This window comes from Pyrus communis, chromosome 5 (assembly GCF_963583255.1).
Source record: "Pyrus communis chromosome 5, drPyrComm1.1, whole genome shotgun sequence".
Taxonomy (NCBI): domain Eukaryota; kingdom Viridiplantae; phylum Streptophyta; class Magnoliopsida; order Rosales; family Rosaceae; genus Pyrus; species Pyrus communis.
The window spans coordinates 26,214,907-26,233,438 of record NC_084807.1 but is presented as its reverse complement, the minus strand read 5'-3'; the positions used below and the strand labels follow the sequence as shown (position 1 = coordinate 26,233,438).

Sequence of the window (18,532 nt, the reverse complement as noted above, 5' to 3'; positions counted from 1 at the left end):
CTTTACTTGGACTAAGCACTATATAAATAGTGAAGCTAGCCTCCCTGTCCGCCTCCGCCGCTCCATTTTTTGGCAATTCGACTTTTGTCTTGTAGTTGTTGAACCCAATCGAGTTTATCCGCCTTCTGTTTCAGACGGTTGTTCACGGCGTGGGGCGTGGACTGACGAATGGTTGTAAATGGCAATAAAAAGACATTTGATCTTTATTTTTTTTATTTATTTTTTGGAAAAACCTTACTATAAAAATATACTATACTTTCATATCAACTTTTGATTATAATTATCATAAAAATTAAGGCTTTTTATATTAGCACCCCACATTAAAATTTAATATCAAATGACTTATTTACCCTACTATGCAATGACAATTTTGACCTTATTAGGTTAAAAAAAAAAAAAAAACAAGGGTTTTTAAAGACACTCTGAGTCAAGTCCAACTTGAAGAAGAAAAAAAGGCTGTTGAAGACTCTCCAACTTTCGTCTACAAGTATGAATGCACTTTTTGTAGGACTGAGAAACGTAACTAGTGTTGGCGGGGGTTTTTCGATTGGTTTGCTCGTTTTGCAGCCATGATAGATTGCATGCTTTTAACATATCATGTAGATATTGTGGAGTGGAAGGTCAACACATGTACTTTGAGTGCCCAGTGCAGATACAAAATGGAACCCCTCCCATGACTCTAGGCCTTGCCACTTTTAGATGATTTGAAATTTTTCACCAAATTAAATGTTTAAATGGTTAGATTCAGTACCTGAAAATTAAAAAGAATGTTATAAGATTTGAAAAATGTGAGGTGTATAGAAAATGTGGGGTGTATGTACAAAATATAAGGTGTATATTGAGAATGTGGGGTGTGGGGGTATTATAAGAAAATATGTTGGGTGTATTAAGATAATTTTTAAGTGAAAAAAATTAGAGTGTATTAAAAATGTAGAGTTTATTCAATGATTTGTAGGATGTTAATATATATAATAAGCCAAATTTAAAAGGTGATACATTCTGTAAAAGTCCAAATTTTAATTATTTTCTCAATCTCCGGGTCGGCAGCAATCCAAACAAATCTGAGGGCCGAAGCGGAAGTGAGCGAGAGACGACTAAAGGGAGACTCGGCGGCAACGAGTTCATACATTGGAAGGATCTAAATAAGCGTTAAAAGAAAAAAAAGACCCGCGTAAATCTACTCTCAGCCTGTCCGGCTTTTCCCACCAACCAAGCAGAGAGAAAGCGGTGCCGGAGAGACCAGACCAGATCGGATGGCGGACGAAACTGCGCACTCGCGGTATGTGAAGCTGACGAAGGATCAAGCGCCGGCCGAGGACATTAAGCCCGGCGAGCTCAATCAGCCCATCAAAGTTTTTCAGGTTTCTCTCTCTCCCTCTCTCTAGTCGGATTCGTTGAAATATCTATTAATTTGACATGGGTTTGCTCTGAAAACTCCGCAGCTAATATCCCATTTGTTTTCCTGTATGATTTTGTATCAAAGTCAACACAAGTATTATACATTGTTGTCATTCACGTAAATCAAACATAAAATCTCTCGTTTACAAGAAAAAAATAAATACTATTGTTCTACTTGTGTGGAGATAACAAGCATTGGAATGTTGTCAGCTAAAGACAAGAAAGCCTACTGTTAGAAAATTATACAAAGAAAACAGATGACACAAAAACTACTGGTAGCGAGTCGCATGACACGTAGTCCAACCACAGAAGCTTGTATGCTATTATCCAAAGTCCTGCAACTTCTGTGGTGCTCCTTAATCTCTTTTCTTCTACTAATCCAATCCCAAAATCTCCGATCGAGCTTGCGCGATTCATAGTTCTTCATCGCCAACCACAACCAAACCATCTGTGCGCAACACACATTTTCAATCATGAACGACACAGTTGACAAACTTGTTATCTTCCTGGCAAAGAGAGACGGCATTGACAAGCTTGTCAAAACCTTCCAATACATCTCCAAGATTGCGCACTGGCACGCCGAGGCCAAAAACCCCGAAATCGCGCAGCGAGCCAAGCAGTGGGAAGTTGCCTCCGGGCTTAGCCGGAAGGCCTTTCGAACGGGTCGGTTTCTCACGGGATTCAATGCGTTAAGAAGAAGCCCTGGATCAACCCCTACGCTTCGGTTCCTAGCTGTTCTTGCTAATGCAGGGGAGATGGTCTACTTCTTTTTCGACCATTTTCTCTGGCTGTCCAGAATCGGGACTCTGAGCCCGAATCTGGCGCAAAAGATGAGCTTTATATCGGCGTTTGGTGAGTCGTTCGGGTACGTTTTCTTCATCGTTTTGGATTTCATTGCGCTGAAAGAGGGTGTGGAGGCAGAGAAGGTTGCTGCCTTGGAGGACACGTCTGCAGAGACGAAGAGCGAGAGTTTGAGGAAGATTAGGGGTGATAGAGTGATGAGATTAATGGCAGTAGCGGCTAATGTTGCGGATTTGGTCATCGGAATTGCGGATATCGAGCCTAATCCATTCTGTAATCATGCAGTCACTCTTGGGATTAGTGGTTTGGTGTCTGCGTGGTCTGGTTGGTACAGAAACTGGCCTTCATAAGTGAAGTGATTAAGCTCTTGTTAATTATGTTTGGAGTTCAAGTTTGTTAATTCAGTATCTCTAATGCATACTGCGTCATTATATAAAAGATTAATTATGTTCATGGATGGTGTTTAATCAGATGTTTAAAATCAACAACCCTTCTCTTCTACCATATACCATCTTCAAGGAGTTTCTTAGGCCCCTGAAAGGGTGGACTGCCGTGATGAAGCCAACAACTGATCACCTTTTAATTAAAAAAAAAAAAAAAAATTTCTTAGACTCAAATTCTAAACTCTCATATATTGGTCATCTACATTCGACCAAAAATTTAGAGGAATTTGCATTTGAGATGACCCTTACTAAGAGGTTTTGGACCGACCTCTCTCCCTCTAAGAATAAACAATTTAACTCATTAACGTTATCATTTGTAATAAAAAAATAGTCATAACTATGTTTGTTCAAATTTATTTAGACTTATTTTAATCCAAAAATAAGCGACACGTTGTATCCAATCTAAATAGTTGTCAAAAGGACGACATGACGTAAAGAAACCAATTACGTCTCTTGAAACGAGCCACAATTTTCGTGGGAAATCGAAAAGTCATATTACATCGAATGATAGGAATAGTGATGGGGAAATTTGAAAAATAACAAAACTATGCATGGACCCTATATAGAATATAATTACCCTTTTAAGTTTATGATAATTATAATTAAAAGTTGATATGAAAGTACTAATATACCCTTAATGACTAAAATTCCTCTTTTACTCTTAACCGTGAAGCCCTGCTTCTTTCATCTTCCTAATTAGGATTGTATTAGCTTCATGACTAAGTTGGATTAGCTTTACTTGTACTAAGCACTATAAAAATAATGAAGACAGCCTCCCAGTCTGCCTCCACCGCTTCATTTTTTTGCAAGTCGACTTTTGTCTTGTAGTCGTCGAACACGATCAAGTTTATCCGCCTTCTGCTTCGGACGGCTGTTCACGACGTGGGGCGTGGACTGACGAAGTTGAAAGGACAAAGATGATTGTAAATGGCAGTAAAAAGACATTCCATCCGTATTTTTTTTATTTATTTTTTTGAAAGATCTTACTATAAAAATATACTATACTTTCAAATCAGCTTTTAATTATGATTATCAAAAAATTTAAAAGGTGATACATTATGTAAATGTCCAGATCCAAATTTTAATTATTTTCTCAAATCTCCGGGTCGGCAGCAATCCAAAAACATTTGAAGGCAGCAACGAGTTCATACATTGGAAGGACCTAAATAAGCGTTACAAGAAAAAAAAATTTGACCCGCGTAAGTCTACTTTCGGCCAGTCCGGGTTTTCCCACCAACCAAACAGAGAGAAGGGGGTGCCGGAGAGACCAACATGGGGCACACATGCTTGTGATTAATTTAAGCTCCAAATTGCCAAAAGTGTGTCTTGAAAAGCAAAGAAAAAGTAAAGAAAATAACAAGAAAATTTATCAGATGACACGATGTAGAGAAAGCTAGATATAATTTCTGGTACAAGGCAACACAGCCAGGATATGCAAATATTTTTTTTTTAACTGTTGTTAATTATTGTTGTTGCTTACTTTTATTTTATGTTTCAGTCAATATTTGAAGAATCCGACAAATATAGAAGACATGCAAAATGAAAAACAAACACTAAATGTTGCTCATAGAAGAAAATTGAAGTGTATATCAAAAGAAAATGAAATGAGATACAACTAGATAACTATAATAACTTTTTCAAACAATGAAACACACCAAAACCGTTTAAAACAAAATCAAACCGAACCAAATAGTTTGGTTTCATTTCGGTTTTAATATCAAAACCGTATCGCACCACACCAAATCACAAAAACTTACGATTTTAGTTTCAATTTAACTTAAAACCACACAAAATCAAACCGCACCCACTCTTACTCACAACAATATCCAGTGTCGAAATTCCAAGACATGTCAATGCCATGCATCAAAGTGACCCTTATTAATTAAATATAGAATTTTTTTCAAATTACTAGGTAAGTTCCTAGACATCTGCCATTTCTCTTTCCTCTCTCCTCTCTCCTCTCTGCAAGGCATCTCCTGATTCTCCCATTTATCTCTCCTCATCTCTCTATATCTCCGAGACATCTCCCATTTCTCTCTCCTCTCTCTACTACCATTTACCTCTCTATATCTCCGAGACATCTCCCATTTCTCTCTCCTCTCTCTACTACCATTTACCTCTCTATATCTCCGAGACATCTCCCATTTATCTCTCCTCTCTCTACTGCCATTTATCCCTTTATATATCCGAGACATTTCTCTCTCCTCTCTCCTCTCTCTACTACCATTTATCCCTCTATATATCTGAGACATCTCTCATTTCTCTCTCCTCTCTCCTCTCTCTACTACGGTACTACCATTATTCCCTCTATATATCTGAGACATCTCTCATTTCTCTCTCCTCTCTCTACTACCATTTATCCCTCTATATATCTGAGACCTCCACTCTCCTCTCTCTACTACCACGACATCTGCCATTTCTCTCCCTTTGCCTGTCTATATATCTGCATGCAAACCATTTCCTGAGCATTCAAATACCACTTCCATTCAAACCATCAAATCTCACAAACCATATCATCATCAAGTACCTCTACCTCCCGATATATCTCCATCTCTACCTACCTTTGTGCAGAACAAAATGAGTTCTGTTGTTAATACTGCTGGGGATCAGTACTTAAAGCCTTTTCTCCTTGCAGTTACAGTAACGCCAACCCAACGGTTCAAACTTCTGATAATTGGTCTCATCGATCGAGATTGCGATTCCAATCGTGACCTAGAAGCCGCAAGGCAAGAAGTTGCAGACGGGAGGACTAACAATAAGTACGACAACAACAACTTAGATTGGGCAACAATAATCGTAGTGTTTTGCTTTACTGCGGCGATTGGAATAGCATTTCTCCCCTTCCAAGGTCCCCCCGGTCACCTCTATCTCCCTGTAATCTTTTGCTTTCTTGGACTCTCAGTCTTACTTGCCTTCACTTGTATCTTGGTAAGCAAATTTATTCATTTCAGCTACTATTCCCCTGGAATAACAATTGCCACGATTTTTCATCAACTTGGCCTCTTCTTTGGGGTCACAGCCTTCTTCATATCCATTTCCATCCCATTTCCCTTGTGGTTCAAATGTGCTACCATGTCTATCTACATCGTCACCTTCCTCCTTGTAGTTCTCTGCAATCTTCACTTCAATAAATATTACAAAACTCATGGTTTTAAGTATCCTAGCCCCCCCATTGATCCTGTAGTAGAATCATGCAGAGGCAGTACTAGCACCATTGATGATCAAGCATGTACCAATTGTATTGAGTGACGTGAAAAAACTATCATGTAATTAGTGTGTGTGTGTATGCACACGCGCACACACTAATTAGTGTACTGCAGTACTGGTAGTTTTCTCATATTTGTCGTAGGTTTTTCTAATGTCAATCATTGTTTATTCTGTTTGGGGTTTGGTTGTCTACAACCCCTCACTAATGCTATATGCTATGTTTCATCAAATCTAGTTAGTTAATTAGTTACTTCTATATATTTCTTTTAGTGAACGTATTTATAGATAAATTAAAGAACAAACGTTGCTTAATATACTCCTATCATTGAAGAAGATTACAGCTACAACTAGAATGATGGGCAGCCGGACCCCCTTTAACAAACTTACCAATTGTCCTAATAAAAGTCTACTACTTTCCCCTTGAATATTCATTCCAATGAACCGAAACATTTTTTCAATCATTGAAAAGCTTTCCAAACATCACTATTCCGGAATTTAGATCCTCCATCTTAGTCTGGCAAATACCCAAAACCATGGCTATTCAGTTCTACTAGATATCATGGCTGGAATAACAATTGCCTCGATTTACAATCTTAAGATAATTTTTAAATTAAAAAGCAAATGTGAAATTTATTAAGTATTCGAGATTTATTCAATAATTCGTAGAATATTAATATAATAAGCTAAATTTAAAAGGTGATACATTCTGTAAAAGTAACAATTTTAATTATTTTCTCAAATCTCCAGGTCGGCAGCAATCCAAACAAATCTGAAGGCCGAAGCGGAAGTGAGCGAGAGACGACTAAAGGGGAGACTCAGCCGGGACGAGTTCTTACATCGGAAGGGCCTAAATAAGCGTTACAAGAAAAAAAGTTGACCCGCGTAAGTCTACCCTCGGCCAGTCCGGGTTTTCCCACCAACCAAACGGAGAGAAAGCGATGCCGGAGAGACCAGACCAGATCGGATGGCGGACGGAACTGCGCACTCGCGGTATGTGAAGCTGACAAGGATCAAGCGCCAGCCGAGGACATTAAGCCCGGCGAGCTCAATCAGCCCATCGAAGTTCCCCAGGTTTCTCTCTCCCTCTCTCTAGTCGGATTCGTTGAAATATCTATTAATTTGACATGGGTTTGCTCTGAAAACTCCGCAGCTAATATACCATTTGTTTTCCTGTACGATTTTGTATGAATTGCGTTTCGGTTCAAACTTGTGTTGGTGGGATTTGGTTTGGATTGTTGAATTTTACCTTCTTTTTTTTTATTTCTTTTTTTATGTATTTCTGATTAGAAGGTCTTTGGGGGGATTGAGGAAATTAGTTGATCTGTATTTTTGTTTCTTATGGTGTGGAATTTTCAGGGATTTTTTTGTATAATGCCATTTCTGGGATAAGAGGCAATCAGATTTTTGAAGTCGTGATTGAACCCTCTTGAGTACATCAAAGCATTGTTCAGATCTAAGATTTTCGTAGCTTTCGAACAAAAAGAAGTACATGGTTTTGGCTACAACTTGAATGTGGTTGATAAATTACATTTGTAGTGTAGGTTTATGGGGTAGATGGTGATGAATTCGTGAATTTTACATGTGACGTTGTTTCCGTTGGAGGATTGTAACGAATGCGGACAGCCTTTACCCGAGAGCTATCAGCCCCCTGGAGATGAGCCTTGGACAACCGGAATTTTTGGCTGTGCTGAAGATAGAGAAAGTTGTAAGTTGATATGGGAAATATCTTTTCGATTCTCGTACAGCGATATGGTATTGAGTTTATGGGAACTACCTTTGGTTTCCATTAAGTTAGCTACTTTTTCTTTTTTGGGGGATTTGGCTTCCCGCCGAGCTTGCCTCATAAAAACACGGTCTACTCATAACACCATGCCCGTGCCTATTGTTACCTCTTCAGGCTTGACAGGGTTATTTTGTCCATGTGTTTTGTTTGGGCGCAGTGTTGAGAGCCTAAGAGACGATACCCCTTGGAACAGACCATGCATTTGTCATGCCGTCTGGTTGAGCACACTGCAATTAGTTTTTCCTGAATAAACTAAGAATCATAATGAACTAATTATAATAATTTGATTTGAATACGATTTAATATTTCTCAATTACACATGAAGGTAGAATACGACTAAATTGTAGTACTAAATGACCACACTGTCATTAGTTAATTTTGCTAAACTCAAGCCCATTGCAATCACGAGTATTTTAGTGCACTTAGTCACATGTTACAACTTCAGTTGTATGTCATGAATAAGAGTGACTTTAATACTGATATGCCAAGATGTCAAAAGGTCTAAATCAGAATTAATGTTAAAAAAAAGATAACAATAGTGTTTTCAACCGAAGAATCAATTGTGATGTGGCATGACGTGAATTGACAGTCATCACCCTAGCTGCCAAAGTTGACAGCAACTTCAAATTATTTTTTAATTGACTATTAAATATTTTCTTACCCTTCTTATTATTACTTTTGCTCTGTAAATATTTATTATTGATTATTAAATAGTCGTATTTTGACATATCGGATGGTGATCAAAACTTTTAAATGTTAAAATGCTACATGTGATATTTTCTTTAAAGATGCTCTTAATAATTTTTCTTTACATATTACGATACTATATTTTAAAAGGTTAAGATATGAATAAGTTCTAAGTAGAGTGAGAATTGGACAACGCCAGTAAATTATACAATAAATAGGTCATATATAATCAGATATCAAAGTTAGCACAAGTATTGTACGTTGTCATCATTCACGTGAATCAAACATAAAGTCTCTCATTTACAAGAAAAAATAAATATTATTGTTCTACTTGTGTGGAGATAACAAGCATTGGAATGTTGTCTACTAAAGACAAGAAAGCCTACTGTTAGAAAATTATACAAAGAAAACAGATAACACAAAAACTACTGGTAGCGAGTTGCATGACATGTAGTCCAACCACATACGCTTGTATACTATTATCCAAAATCCTTCAACTTCTGGGGTGCTCCTTAACCACGTTTCTTCTACTAATCCAATCCCAAATTCTCTGAGCCAGCGCGATTCGTACTTCTTCACCGCCAACCACAACCAAACCATCTGCTACACAAACTTTCAATCATGAACGACACAGTTGACAAACTTGTTATCTTCCTGCCAAAGAGAGACAGCATCGACAAGCTTGTCAAAACCTTCCAGTACGTCTCCAAGGTTGCGCACTGGCACGCCGAGGCCAAAAGCCCCGAAATCGCGCAGCGAGCCAAGCAGTGGGAAGTTGCCTCCGGGCTTAGCCGGAAGGCCTTTCGAACGGGCCGGTTTCTCACGGGAGTCAATGCGTTGAGAAGAAGCCCTGTATCAACCCATACGCTTCGGTTCCTAGCTGTTCTTGCTAATGCAGGGGAGAAGGTCTACTTCTTTTTCGACCATTTTCTCTGCCTGTCCAGAATCGGGACTCTGAGCCTGAATCTGGCGTGAAAGATGAGCTTTATATCAGCGTTTGGTGAGTCGTTCGGGTACGTGTTCTTCATTGTTTTGGATTTCATTGCGCTGGAAGAGGGTGTGGAGGCGGAGAAGAAGGTTGCTGCCTTGGAGGACAAGTATGCGGAGACGAAGAGCGAGAGTTTGAGGAAGATTAGGGGTGATAGAATGATGAGATTAATGGCAGTAGGGGTTATGTTGCGGATTTGGTCATCAGAATCGAGCCTAATCCCTTCTGTAATCATGTAGTCACTCTTGGGATTAGTTGTTTGGTGTCTGCGCGGTCTGGTTGGTAGAGAAACTGGCCTTCATAAGTGAAGTGATTAAGGTCTTGTTAATTGTGTTTGGAGTTCAAGTTTGTAAATTCAGTATCTCTAATGCATACTGCATCGTTATATAAAGGATTAATTATGTTCATGGGTGGTGTTTAATCATATGTTTAAAATCAACAACCCTTCTCCTCTACTCAGGGCTGGACCAGACCCAGTGCGGGCAGGACGACCATCCGGGACCCAAAAAAAATTAGGGGTACCAAATTATTAGTGTGGCATATTTATATACGTTTTCATAGGAGTATAAATTTATAAAATTTGGTTTAATGATAAAGAAAGTTAACTAGATCCGATGATTTTGTTGTTTGAAATTAATGAGGAGATATTGGGTTCAAAACATCATGTGTGCATATTTGAATTCCAATTTTTACAAATTTCTTTTCATAACAGTATAAATTTATAAAATTTGGCTAAATGATTGGAAGTTTAATTAGAAGCAATGATTTTTGTATTTAAAATTAACGAGAGGTCCTAAGTTCGAAATGCTATGTGCATGTTTATTTTTTTTTAATTTTTACGAATTTTTGTTTGGTTGTTAATTTATTTTTAATTACTAGCTAGCAATATGTGGGTCTATTTTTTTAACATTCGTTTCAATTCAAGTCTAATCTTCAACAAAAGGTAATACACAGACTAAATTTTTAGACCAAATTTGCAAATCATACTCACGATTTATACAAAAACACTTTAAAAGTTCAGATAGAAGACAAAACTCATAATCTATCTACTTGTAAGTCTGAAGTTTTTGGGTTTCCTTCTCTATACATAATAAATTAGTTTTTCCGTGTTTCTAAATTACTAAGTTTGAAGTGTTTTTCTAAATATAATTTTATCAGTATCTTACGTGTAAAAACAAATAATTTTTTTTTATATGAAGTGGGGCATATTTTTTGGATTTGTCTCGGGCCTCAAAAATCTCTGGACTGCCCCCTGCCACAAATCATATATTTATGTATATGATTGAAGCCGGCAAATATTAAATGTAACCTCAAAGTATATATTTACGTATATGTATAATTTCTAAATTTGCCTCACCGAATAGATCCATATTTAAAGTGAAGCGAATATTTTTTTGTTCGAATGAAGTTTGATCAAAGAAAATGCATCTACCATCCAAATGAACCAAGAGTGACTCACATGACAAAATGTCTAGGGTATGAGCAAGAACCCTAATCATGGCTTGCACGTATGTAATTTGGGGGCTATTTGATTCCTTCAAATTCTCTATATATCATAATGGTGTATTGATGCATTAAAATTTTAATTACATTTTATCCTTCATGATAATTGCATAATAGGCTAAAAAGAGAATTCATATTCATATCAAAACTAAATGGCTGACTCACAACAATATCCAATGTCAAGATTCCATGACATGTCAATGCCATGCATCAAAGTGACCATTACTAATTAAATATAGAATTTGCTTTTTTCAAATTACTAGGTAAGTTCCCAGATAGCTTCCACTTCTCTCTCCTCTCTTGAAGGATAGATTTTTCCATTTCTCTCTCCTCTCTTCAAGGATAGATTTTTCAATGTGCTTGTAACATGAAATGGTACACCACGTATCATTATACAAATGATGAAATATGTGTGTTGAAAAGTTAATAACTTAAAAAATACAATTTTCCACTACTTATATAAAAATATATGTTATACCACCCGTGTTCCGGTCACAAGGAAAAATTTCTCATCTCCAAGACGTCTCCATTTGTCTCTCCTCTCTCTACTACCATTTCTATTTCCATTACCATTCCCAGACTACTACCATTTATCTTTCCTCTCTCTATTATATTTCTCCACTACTATTCCCAGACTACTACCATTGACTGCTACCATTTCTTTTTCCTCTCTCTACTATCAAATGGTATAATCTTACCCAATTTCAATAACCACATAAGTAGTAATTCTCTCTCCCAAACCCCAAAATGCCAGTACCATGCAGATGCTTCAAAGCCAACGTGATGCTCGTTAGTCGAATGACCAAGATATTGGCAAATACACTACCATTTCTCTTTCCTCTCTCTACTATCAAATGGTATAATCTTACCCAATTTCAATAACCACATAAGTAGTAATTCTCTCTCCCAAACCCCAAAATGCCAGTACCATGCAGATGCTTCAAAGCCAACGTGATGCTCGTTAGTCGAATGACCAAGATATTGGCAAATACACTACCATTTCTCTTTCCTCTCTCTACTATCAAATGGTATAATCTTACCCAATTTCAATAACCACATAAGTAGTAATTCTCTCTCCCAAACCCCAAAATGCCAGTACCATGCAGATGCTTCAAAGCCAACGTGATGCTCGTTAGTCGAATGACCAAGATATTGGCAAATACACTACCATTGACTACTACCATTTCTCTTTCCTCCTTCTCTTTCCCTCGTTTCTCTTTCCTCCTCCTCTTTCCATCTTCTACCATTTCTCTTTCCTCCATTTCTCTCTCATCTCTCTCTACCATATATTGGCGAATAACACTACCATTTCTCCTTCCTCCTTTTCTTTCCTCCATTTGTCTACTGCCATTACCATTTTTCTTTCCTCCATTTCTCTACTACCATTTCTCTTTCCTCTCTCTACTACCATATATTGGCGAATAACACTACCATTTCTCCTTCCTCCTTTTCTTTCCTCCATTTGTCTACTGCCATTACCATTTTTCTTTCCTCCATTTCTCTACTACCATTTCTCTTTCCTCCTTTTCTTTTCTCCATTTCTCTTTCCTCTCTCTACTACCATATATTGGCGAATAACACTACCATTTCTCTTCTCTTTCCTCTCTCTACTGCCATGTATTGGTGAATAACACTACCATTTCTCTTTCCTCCATTTTGCTACTACCATTTCTCTCTCCTCCTTTTATTTCCACCATTTCGCGACTACCATTTCTCTTTCCTCCTTTTATTTCCACCAATTCGCTACTACCATTTCTCTTTCCTCATTCTCTCTCCTCCTTTTATTTCCACCATTTCGCTACTACCATTTCTCTTTCCTCCTTCTCTCTCCTCTATCCATTACCACTACGACATCTACCATTTCTCTCTCATCTATCCATTACCACTACGACATCTGCCATTTCTCTCCCTTTGTCTGTCTATATATTTGCATGCAAACCATTTCCTAAGCATTCAAATACCACTTCCATTCAAACCATCAAATCTCAGAGACCATATCATCATCAAGTACCTCTACCTCCCGATATATCTCCATCTCTACCTACCTTTGTGCAGAATAAAATGAGTTATGTTGTTAATACTGCTTGGGATCAGTACTTAAAGCCTTTTCTCCTTGCAGTTACAGTAACAACAACCCAACGGCTCAAACTTCTGATAATTGGTCCCAACGATCGAGATCCCGATTCCGATCGTGACCTAGAAGCCGCAAGGCAAGAAGTTGCAGACGGGAGGACTAACAATAAGTACGACAACAACAACTTAGACTGGGCAACAATAATCGTAGTGTTTTGCTTTACAGCGGCGATTGGAATAGCAGTTCTCCCCTTCCAAGGTCCTTTCGGCCAGCTCCATCTCCCTGTAATCTTTTACTTTCTTGGACTCTCAGTCTTACTTGCCTTCACTTGCATCTTGGTAAGCAAGTTTATTCACTTCAACTATTGTCCCGCCAGAATACCAATTGCCCCGATTTTCCATCAACTTGGCCTCTTCTTTGGGGTCACAGCCTTCTTCATATCCATCTCCATCCCATTTCCTTTGTGGTTCAAATGTGCTGCCTTGTCTATCTACGTCGTCACCTTCCTCCTTGTAGTTCTTTGCAATCTGCACTTCAATAAATATTACAAAACTCATGGTTTTAGGTATCCTAACCCTGCCATTAATCCTGTAGTAGAATCATGCAGAGGCAACACTAGCACCATTGATGATCAAGCATGTACCAATCGTATTGAGTGATGTGAAAAAATTGTCATGTAACGAGGATATATATACTAATTAGTAGCTTTCTCATATTTGTCGTAGGTTTTTCAAATGTCAACAGTTGTTTATTCTGTTTGGGGTTTAGTTGTCTGCAGCTTCTCACTAATGCTATGTTTCATCAAATCTAGTTAGTTAATTAGTTACTTCTATATATTTCTTTTAGTGAAAGTATTTATAGATAAATTCAAGAACAAACGTTGCATAATATACTCCTATCATTGAAGAAGATTACGGCTACAACTGGAACGATGGGCAGCCGGAAGCCCTTTTAACAAAGTTACCAATTGTCCTAATAAAAGTCAAGTACTTTCCACTTGAATATTCATTCCAATGAACTGAAACATTTTTTCCAATGAACTAAAACATTTTTTCAATCACTGAAAGCTTCATCTTAGTCTGGCAAATACCCAAAACCATGGCTATTCGGTTATATTATGTACTTTCTTCAAGAAGTTTCTTAGACTCAAATTCTAAATTCTCATACATTGGTCATCTACATTCGACCAAAAAATTAGAGGAATTTGCATTGGAGATGACCCTTAATAAAAGGTTCGGACCGACCTCTCTCTCCCCTAAGAATAAATAATTTAACACACTAATGCTATCATTTGTAATAAAAAAAAAATAGTCATAATTATGTTTGTTTAGATTTATTCGAACTTATTTGACTCTAAAAATGAGCGACATGTTGTATCCAATCTAAATAGTTGTCAAAAGTATGACATGATGTAAAAAAACCAAGTACGTCTCTTGAAACGACATCGTATGCAGCCACAGTTTTTGGGGGAAATCGAAAAGTCGTGTTACATCGAATGATGGGAATAATGAGGGGAAAATTTGGAAAATAACAAAACTATGGACCCTATATAGAATATAATTACCCTTTTAAGTTTATGATAATTATAATTAAAAGTTGATATGAAAGTACTAATATATCCTTAATGACTAAAATCCTCCTCTTTTACTCTTAATCGTGAAGCCCCGTTTCTTTCATCTTTCTAATTAGAATTGAATTAGCTTCATGACTAAGTTGGATTAGCTTTACTTGGACTAAGCACTATAAAAATAGTGAAGCTAGCCTCCCTGTCCACCTCCACAAGTTGGATTAGCTTTACTTGGGCTAAGCACTATAAAAATAGTGAAGCTAGCCTCCCTGTCCGCCTCCACTTCAATTTTTTGCAAGTCGACTTTTGTCTTGTAGTCATCTAACCCAATTGAGTTTATCTACCTTTCGTTTCGGAAGGCTGTTCACAGCGTGGGGTGTGGATTGACGAAGTTAAAAGGACACAGATGATTGTAAATGGCAGTAAAAAGACACTCGATCTTTTTTTTTATTATTTATTTTTTGGGAAAACCTTACTTTAAAAATATACTATACTTTCATATTAATTTTTTTATTATAATTATCATAAATTTAAAAGGTGATTAAAAGTCCAAATTTTAATTATTTTCTTAAATCTCCGGGTCGGCAGCAATCCAAACAAATCTGGAGGCCGAAGCGGGAGTGGGCGAGAGACGACTAAAGGGAGACTCGGCAGGGACGAGTTCTTACATCGGAAGGGCCTAAATAAGCGTTACGAGAAAAAAAGTTGACCCGCGTAAGTCTACCCTCGGCCAGACCGGGTTTTCCCACCAACCAAACAGAGAGAAAGCGGTGCCGGAGAGACCAGACCAGATCGGATGGCGGACGGAACTGCGCACTCGCGGTATGTGAAACTGACGAAGGATCAAGCGCTGGCCGAGGACATTAAGCCCGGCGAGCTCAATCAGCCCATCGAAGTTCCTCAGGTTTCTCTCTCTCCCTCTCTCTAGTCGGATTCGTTGAAATATCTATTAATTTGACATGGGTTTGCTCTGAAAACTCCGCAGCTAATATCCCATTTGTTTTCCTGTATGATTTTGTATGAATTGCATTTCGGTTCATAGTTGTGTTGGTGGGATTTGGTTTGGATTGTTGAATTTTACCCTTTTTTTTATGTATTTCTGATTAGAAGGTCTTTGGGGGATTGAGGAAATTTGTTGATTTGTATTTTTTTTCTTATGGTGTGGAATTTTCAGGGATTTTTTTTGTATATTGCCATTTCCGGGATAAGAGGCAATCGGATTTTTGAAGTTATGATTAAACCCTCTTTGGTACATCAAAGCATTGTTCAGATCTAAGATTTTCGTAGCCTTCGAACAAAAAGGAGTACATGGTTTTGGCTACAACTTGAATGTGGTTGATAAATTACATTTGTAGTGTAGGTTTATGGGGTGGATGGTGATGAATTTGTGAATTTTACATGTGACGTTGTTTCCTTTGGAGGATTGTAATTTGAAGTCATCAGATCGGATGAGGATGTGATTTGGCAACTGATCTTGTGTGTTATGGGCCAGTTGAATGTTCACAGGTGTCACGAATGCGGACAGCCTTTACCCGAGAGCTATCAACCTCCTGGAGATGAGCCTTGGACAACCGGAATTTTTGGCTGTGCTGAAGATAGAGAAAGTTGTAAGTTGATATGGGAAATATCTTTTCGATTCTCGTACAGCGATATGGTATTGAGTTTATGGGAACTACCTTTGGTTTCCATTAAGTTAGATACTTTTTCTATAGATTTGGCGTCCCGCTGAGCTTGCCTCATAAACAAGGCCCAAAGTCCTCACTTTAGGGTTTTTGTCACAAATATGCAACTCTAGCAATGCATGTGTTAATTCTATGAGGCTTATGTCTATATTTGATAAGATACCTTCTTCCTTTCGATTTTTCTGGGGGATTTTGTGTCTCACGGAGTTTTTCACTGGAATATGGAATGCTCAGAACAAGCTTTCATGCTTGCTTGTTAAAATTTGAAATTTAACTCTAGCATTGCTCTCTTCCATGAATGCCGCCTCTGATTTTATCAAGTAAGATGTTTCTGCCCATCCAATTGATTGACCATAGTCTTGTGATTGATAAGCATGAACGTCTTTGCCCTAGCTACTGTGTATCTAGACTCTAGTTCCAGTAATTCGTTTTCTGCAATATAAAAACATGGTCTACTGATAACACCGTGCCCGTGCCTTTTGTTACCTCTTCAGGCTTGACAGGGTTATTTTGTCCTTGTGTTCTGTTTGGGCGCAATGTTGAGAGCCTAAGAGACGATACCCCTTGGAACAGACCATGCATTTGTCATGCCGTTTGTATTGAAGGTGGTATGGCTCTGGCAGCATTAACTGCAATCTTCCATGGCGTTGACCCAAGGACTTCATTTCTTATTTGCGAGGGTCTGTTATTTTCTTGGTGGATGTGTGGGGTATATACAGGTCTTGTCCGGCAATCCTTGCAGAAGAAGTATCATCTACAGGTAATTTATTGTTATCTGTATGCTGCTGAAGCCGCTGAATGCTGAATGCTGAATGCTGAATGCTGAATGCTGAATGCTTAATTGCGTTGTTGGCTGCAGAACTCACCGTGTGACCCATGCTTGACACACTGCTGCTTACACTGGTGCGCCTTGTGCCAAGAGCACAGGGAGATGAAGGGACGCCTCTCGGACAATGCTGTGATGCCAATGACCGTCGTCAACCCACCCCAAGTTCAACAGATGAAGTCTGCTGAAGACAACCAGGACTCCGCTTCACCATCCTCTACCAACAACAATGGCCACACAGATATGGAGATGCAGGCATTGTAGGATTTACGCAAAGCATCATTTCACTAGGGTTTTATGTGTGTGAGCTGCCGCCGCATACACGGGAGGTCGTCTATACAGTTTGCTTAATATTAATCTATATAAACCTCAGTCTATATATAGAGTCTTATTCTTTTCCATTGGAGAGATTGTTAATTTATAAAGTTTATGGCTTCAATATGCAGGCGATGAAAGGCTTTCCCGTTTATTTCCTTTCTATTCAATTTTTTCAAATGATGTGAGGGTCATGCGAGGACTTTTATGCAACAGGGACGCAATTGTATGTCAAATCAATATGCGTTGCACTTAAAACGAGTGTTCGTGCATGATTAATTTGAGATATCACCGTACTTCCGGAGGATGCTTTATATATATTATATCAAAAATATATATTGTTATATTAAAAAGCTGCACAATCAAACCGATTTCTCGATTCAATAGAAGCCCAAAGAGGTAAGGTGAATAAGGTTCCATCCCAAATAACTAGAAATATGTAAAAAGCAGGTCCGATTACGTTTATTTCTAATCCTAAATGGAATGTAACGATGTTGGGATAATCATGAGATATCACCGTAGTTGTTCCCATTGTACGTAAGTTTGTCTTGAGTGGAGCAAGCTCAAAGAAGAGATCAGCTCATTAACCTCTTGAATGAACAAACATTAACCCCCGATTTGATGGGAAAATTGACGATGAAAGCAAATTGATACGTTTTAAAAAATTAAGAGGGTCACAACCCAACCCAATCGCTAATTTTCTTTAAATTTTATGATTGATTTCTTTGAATAAATAATTATTATTTATTCTTGCTTTTATTTCGGCAATAATTAAAGGATAATACTATTCACACCTATTTTTATCTTTCACATACATTTGTTATTTTTTTGCAATTTATCATTGATCTGATGACCGAAATTTGAGAGATGTATGAGAAATAAAAATTAGTGTATGGATAGCATTACCCTAATTAAATTGGCAACGTTCCACGTGTTTCTCCTTCTTCCACGTAATAATTAGGTCATATTTTTTGGATTATTATCTCTAATGGTAATTTGGCATCAAAATCTCTACTAAAAAAGAACATGCCATATGATTCATAACAAAGTGGATAATCACGTATTAATTAATTCTAATTAAGTGTGTTTAATTTGCCGCGTTAGATTAATCTCTCTTTTAGCTGGCAATTGCCAAATAACAAGTATAAACATATAAGAACTAAATTCATTTTAGTAGCCAAGTTCTAACCGGTTTAGGAAGAAAAAAGGAACTATATATCTGGACTCTTTAGTAAATTAAATCCCCACAGGAACCTAT

General features: G+C 37.8%; 2 protein-coding genes and 1 pseudogene across 2 annotated transcripts; all 3 read left to right on the top strand.

Moving 5' to 3' along the window:
- Positions 1-1,726: 1,726 nt before the first annotated feature.
- Positions 1,727-2,631, top strand: LOC137733277 (peroxisomal membrane protein 11B-like). Its single transcript, XM_068472419.1, has one exon. The coding sequence runs from the start codon at positions 1,872-1,874 to the stop codon at positions 2,547-2,549; it is 678 nt and encodes a 225-aa protein (XP_068328520.1). The 5' UTR covers positions 1,727-1,871; the 3' UTR covers positions 2,550-2,631.
- Positions 2,632-8,855: 6,224 nt separating this feature from the next.
- Positions 8,856-9,731, top strand: LOC137733281 (peroxisomal membrane protein 11B-like; annotated as a pseudogene).
- A 5,268-nt stretch (positions 9,732-14,999) lies between these two features.
- On the top strand, positions 15,000-17,428 carry LOC137733861 (cell number regulator 6-like). The gene is made up of 4 exons (XM_068473057.1): positions 15,000-15,355; positions 15,944-16,058; positions 16,628-16,893; positions 16,993-17,428. Exons 1-4 carry the CDS (start codon positions 15,248-15,250, stop codon positions 17,221-17,223), a joined length of 720 nt encoding a protein of 239 aa, XP_068329158.1. The 5' UTR covers positions 15,000-15,247; the 3' UTR covers positions 17,224-17,428.
- The last annotated feature ends 1,104 nt before the right edge of the window (positions 17,429-18,532 follow it).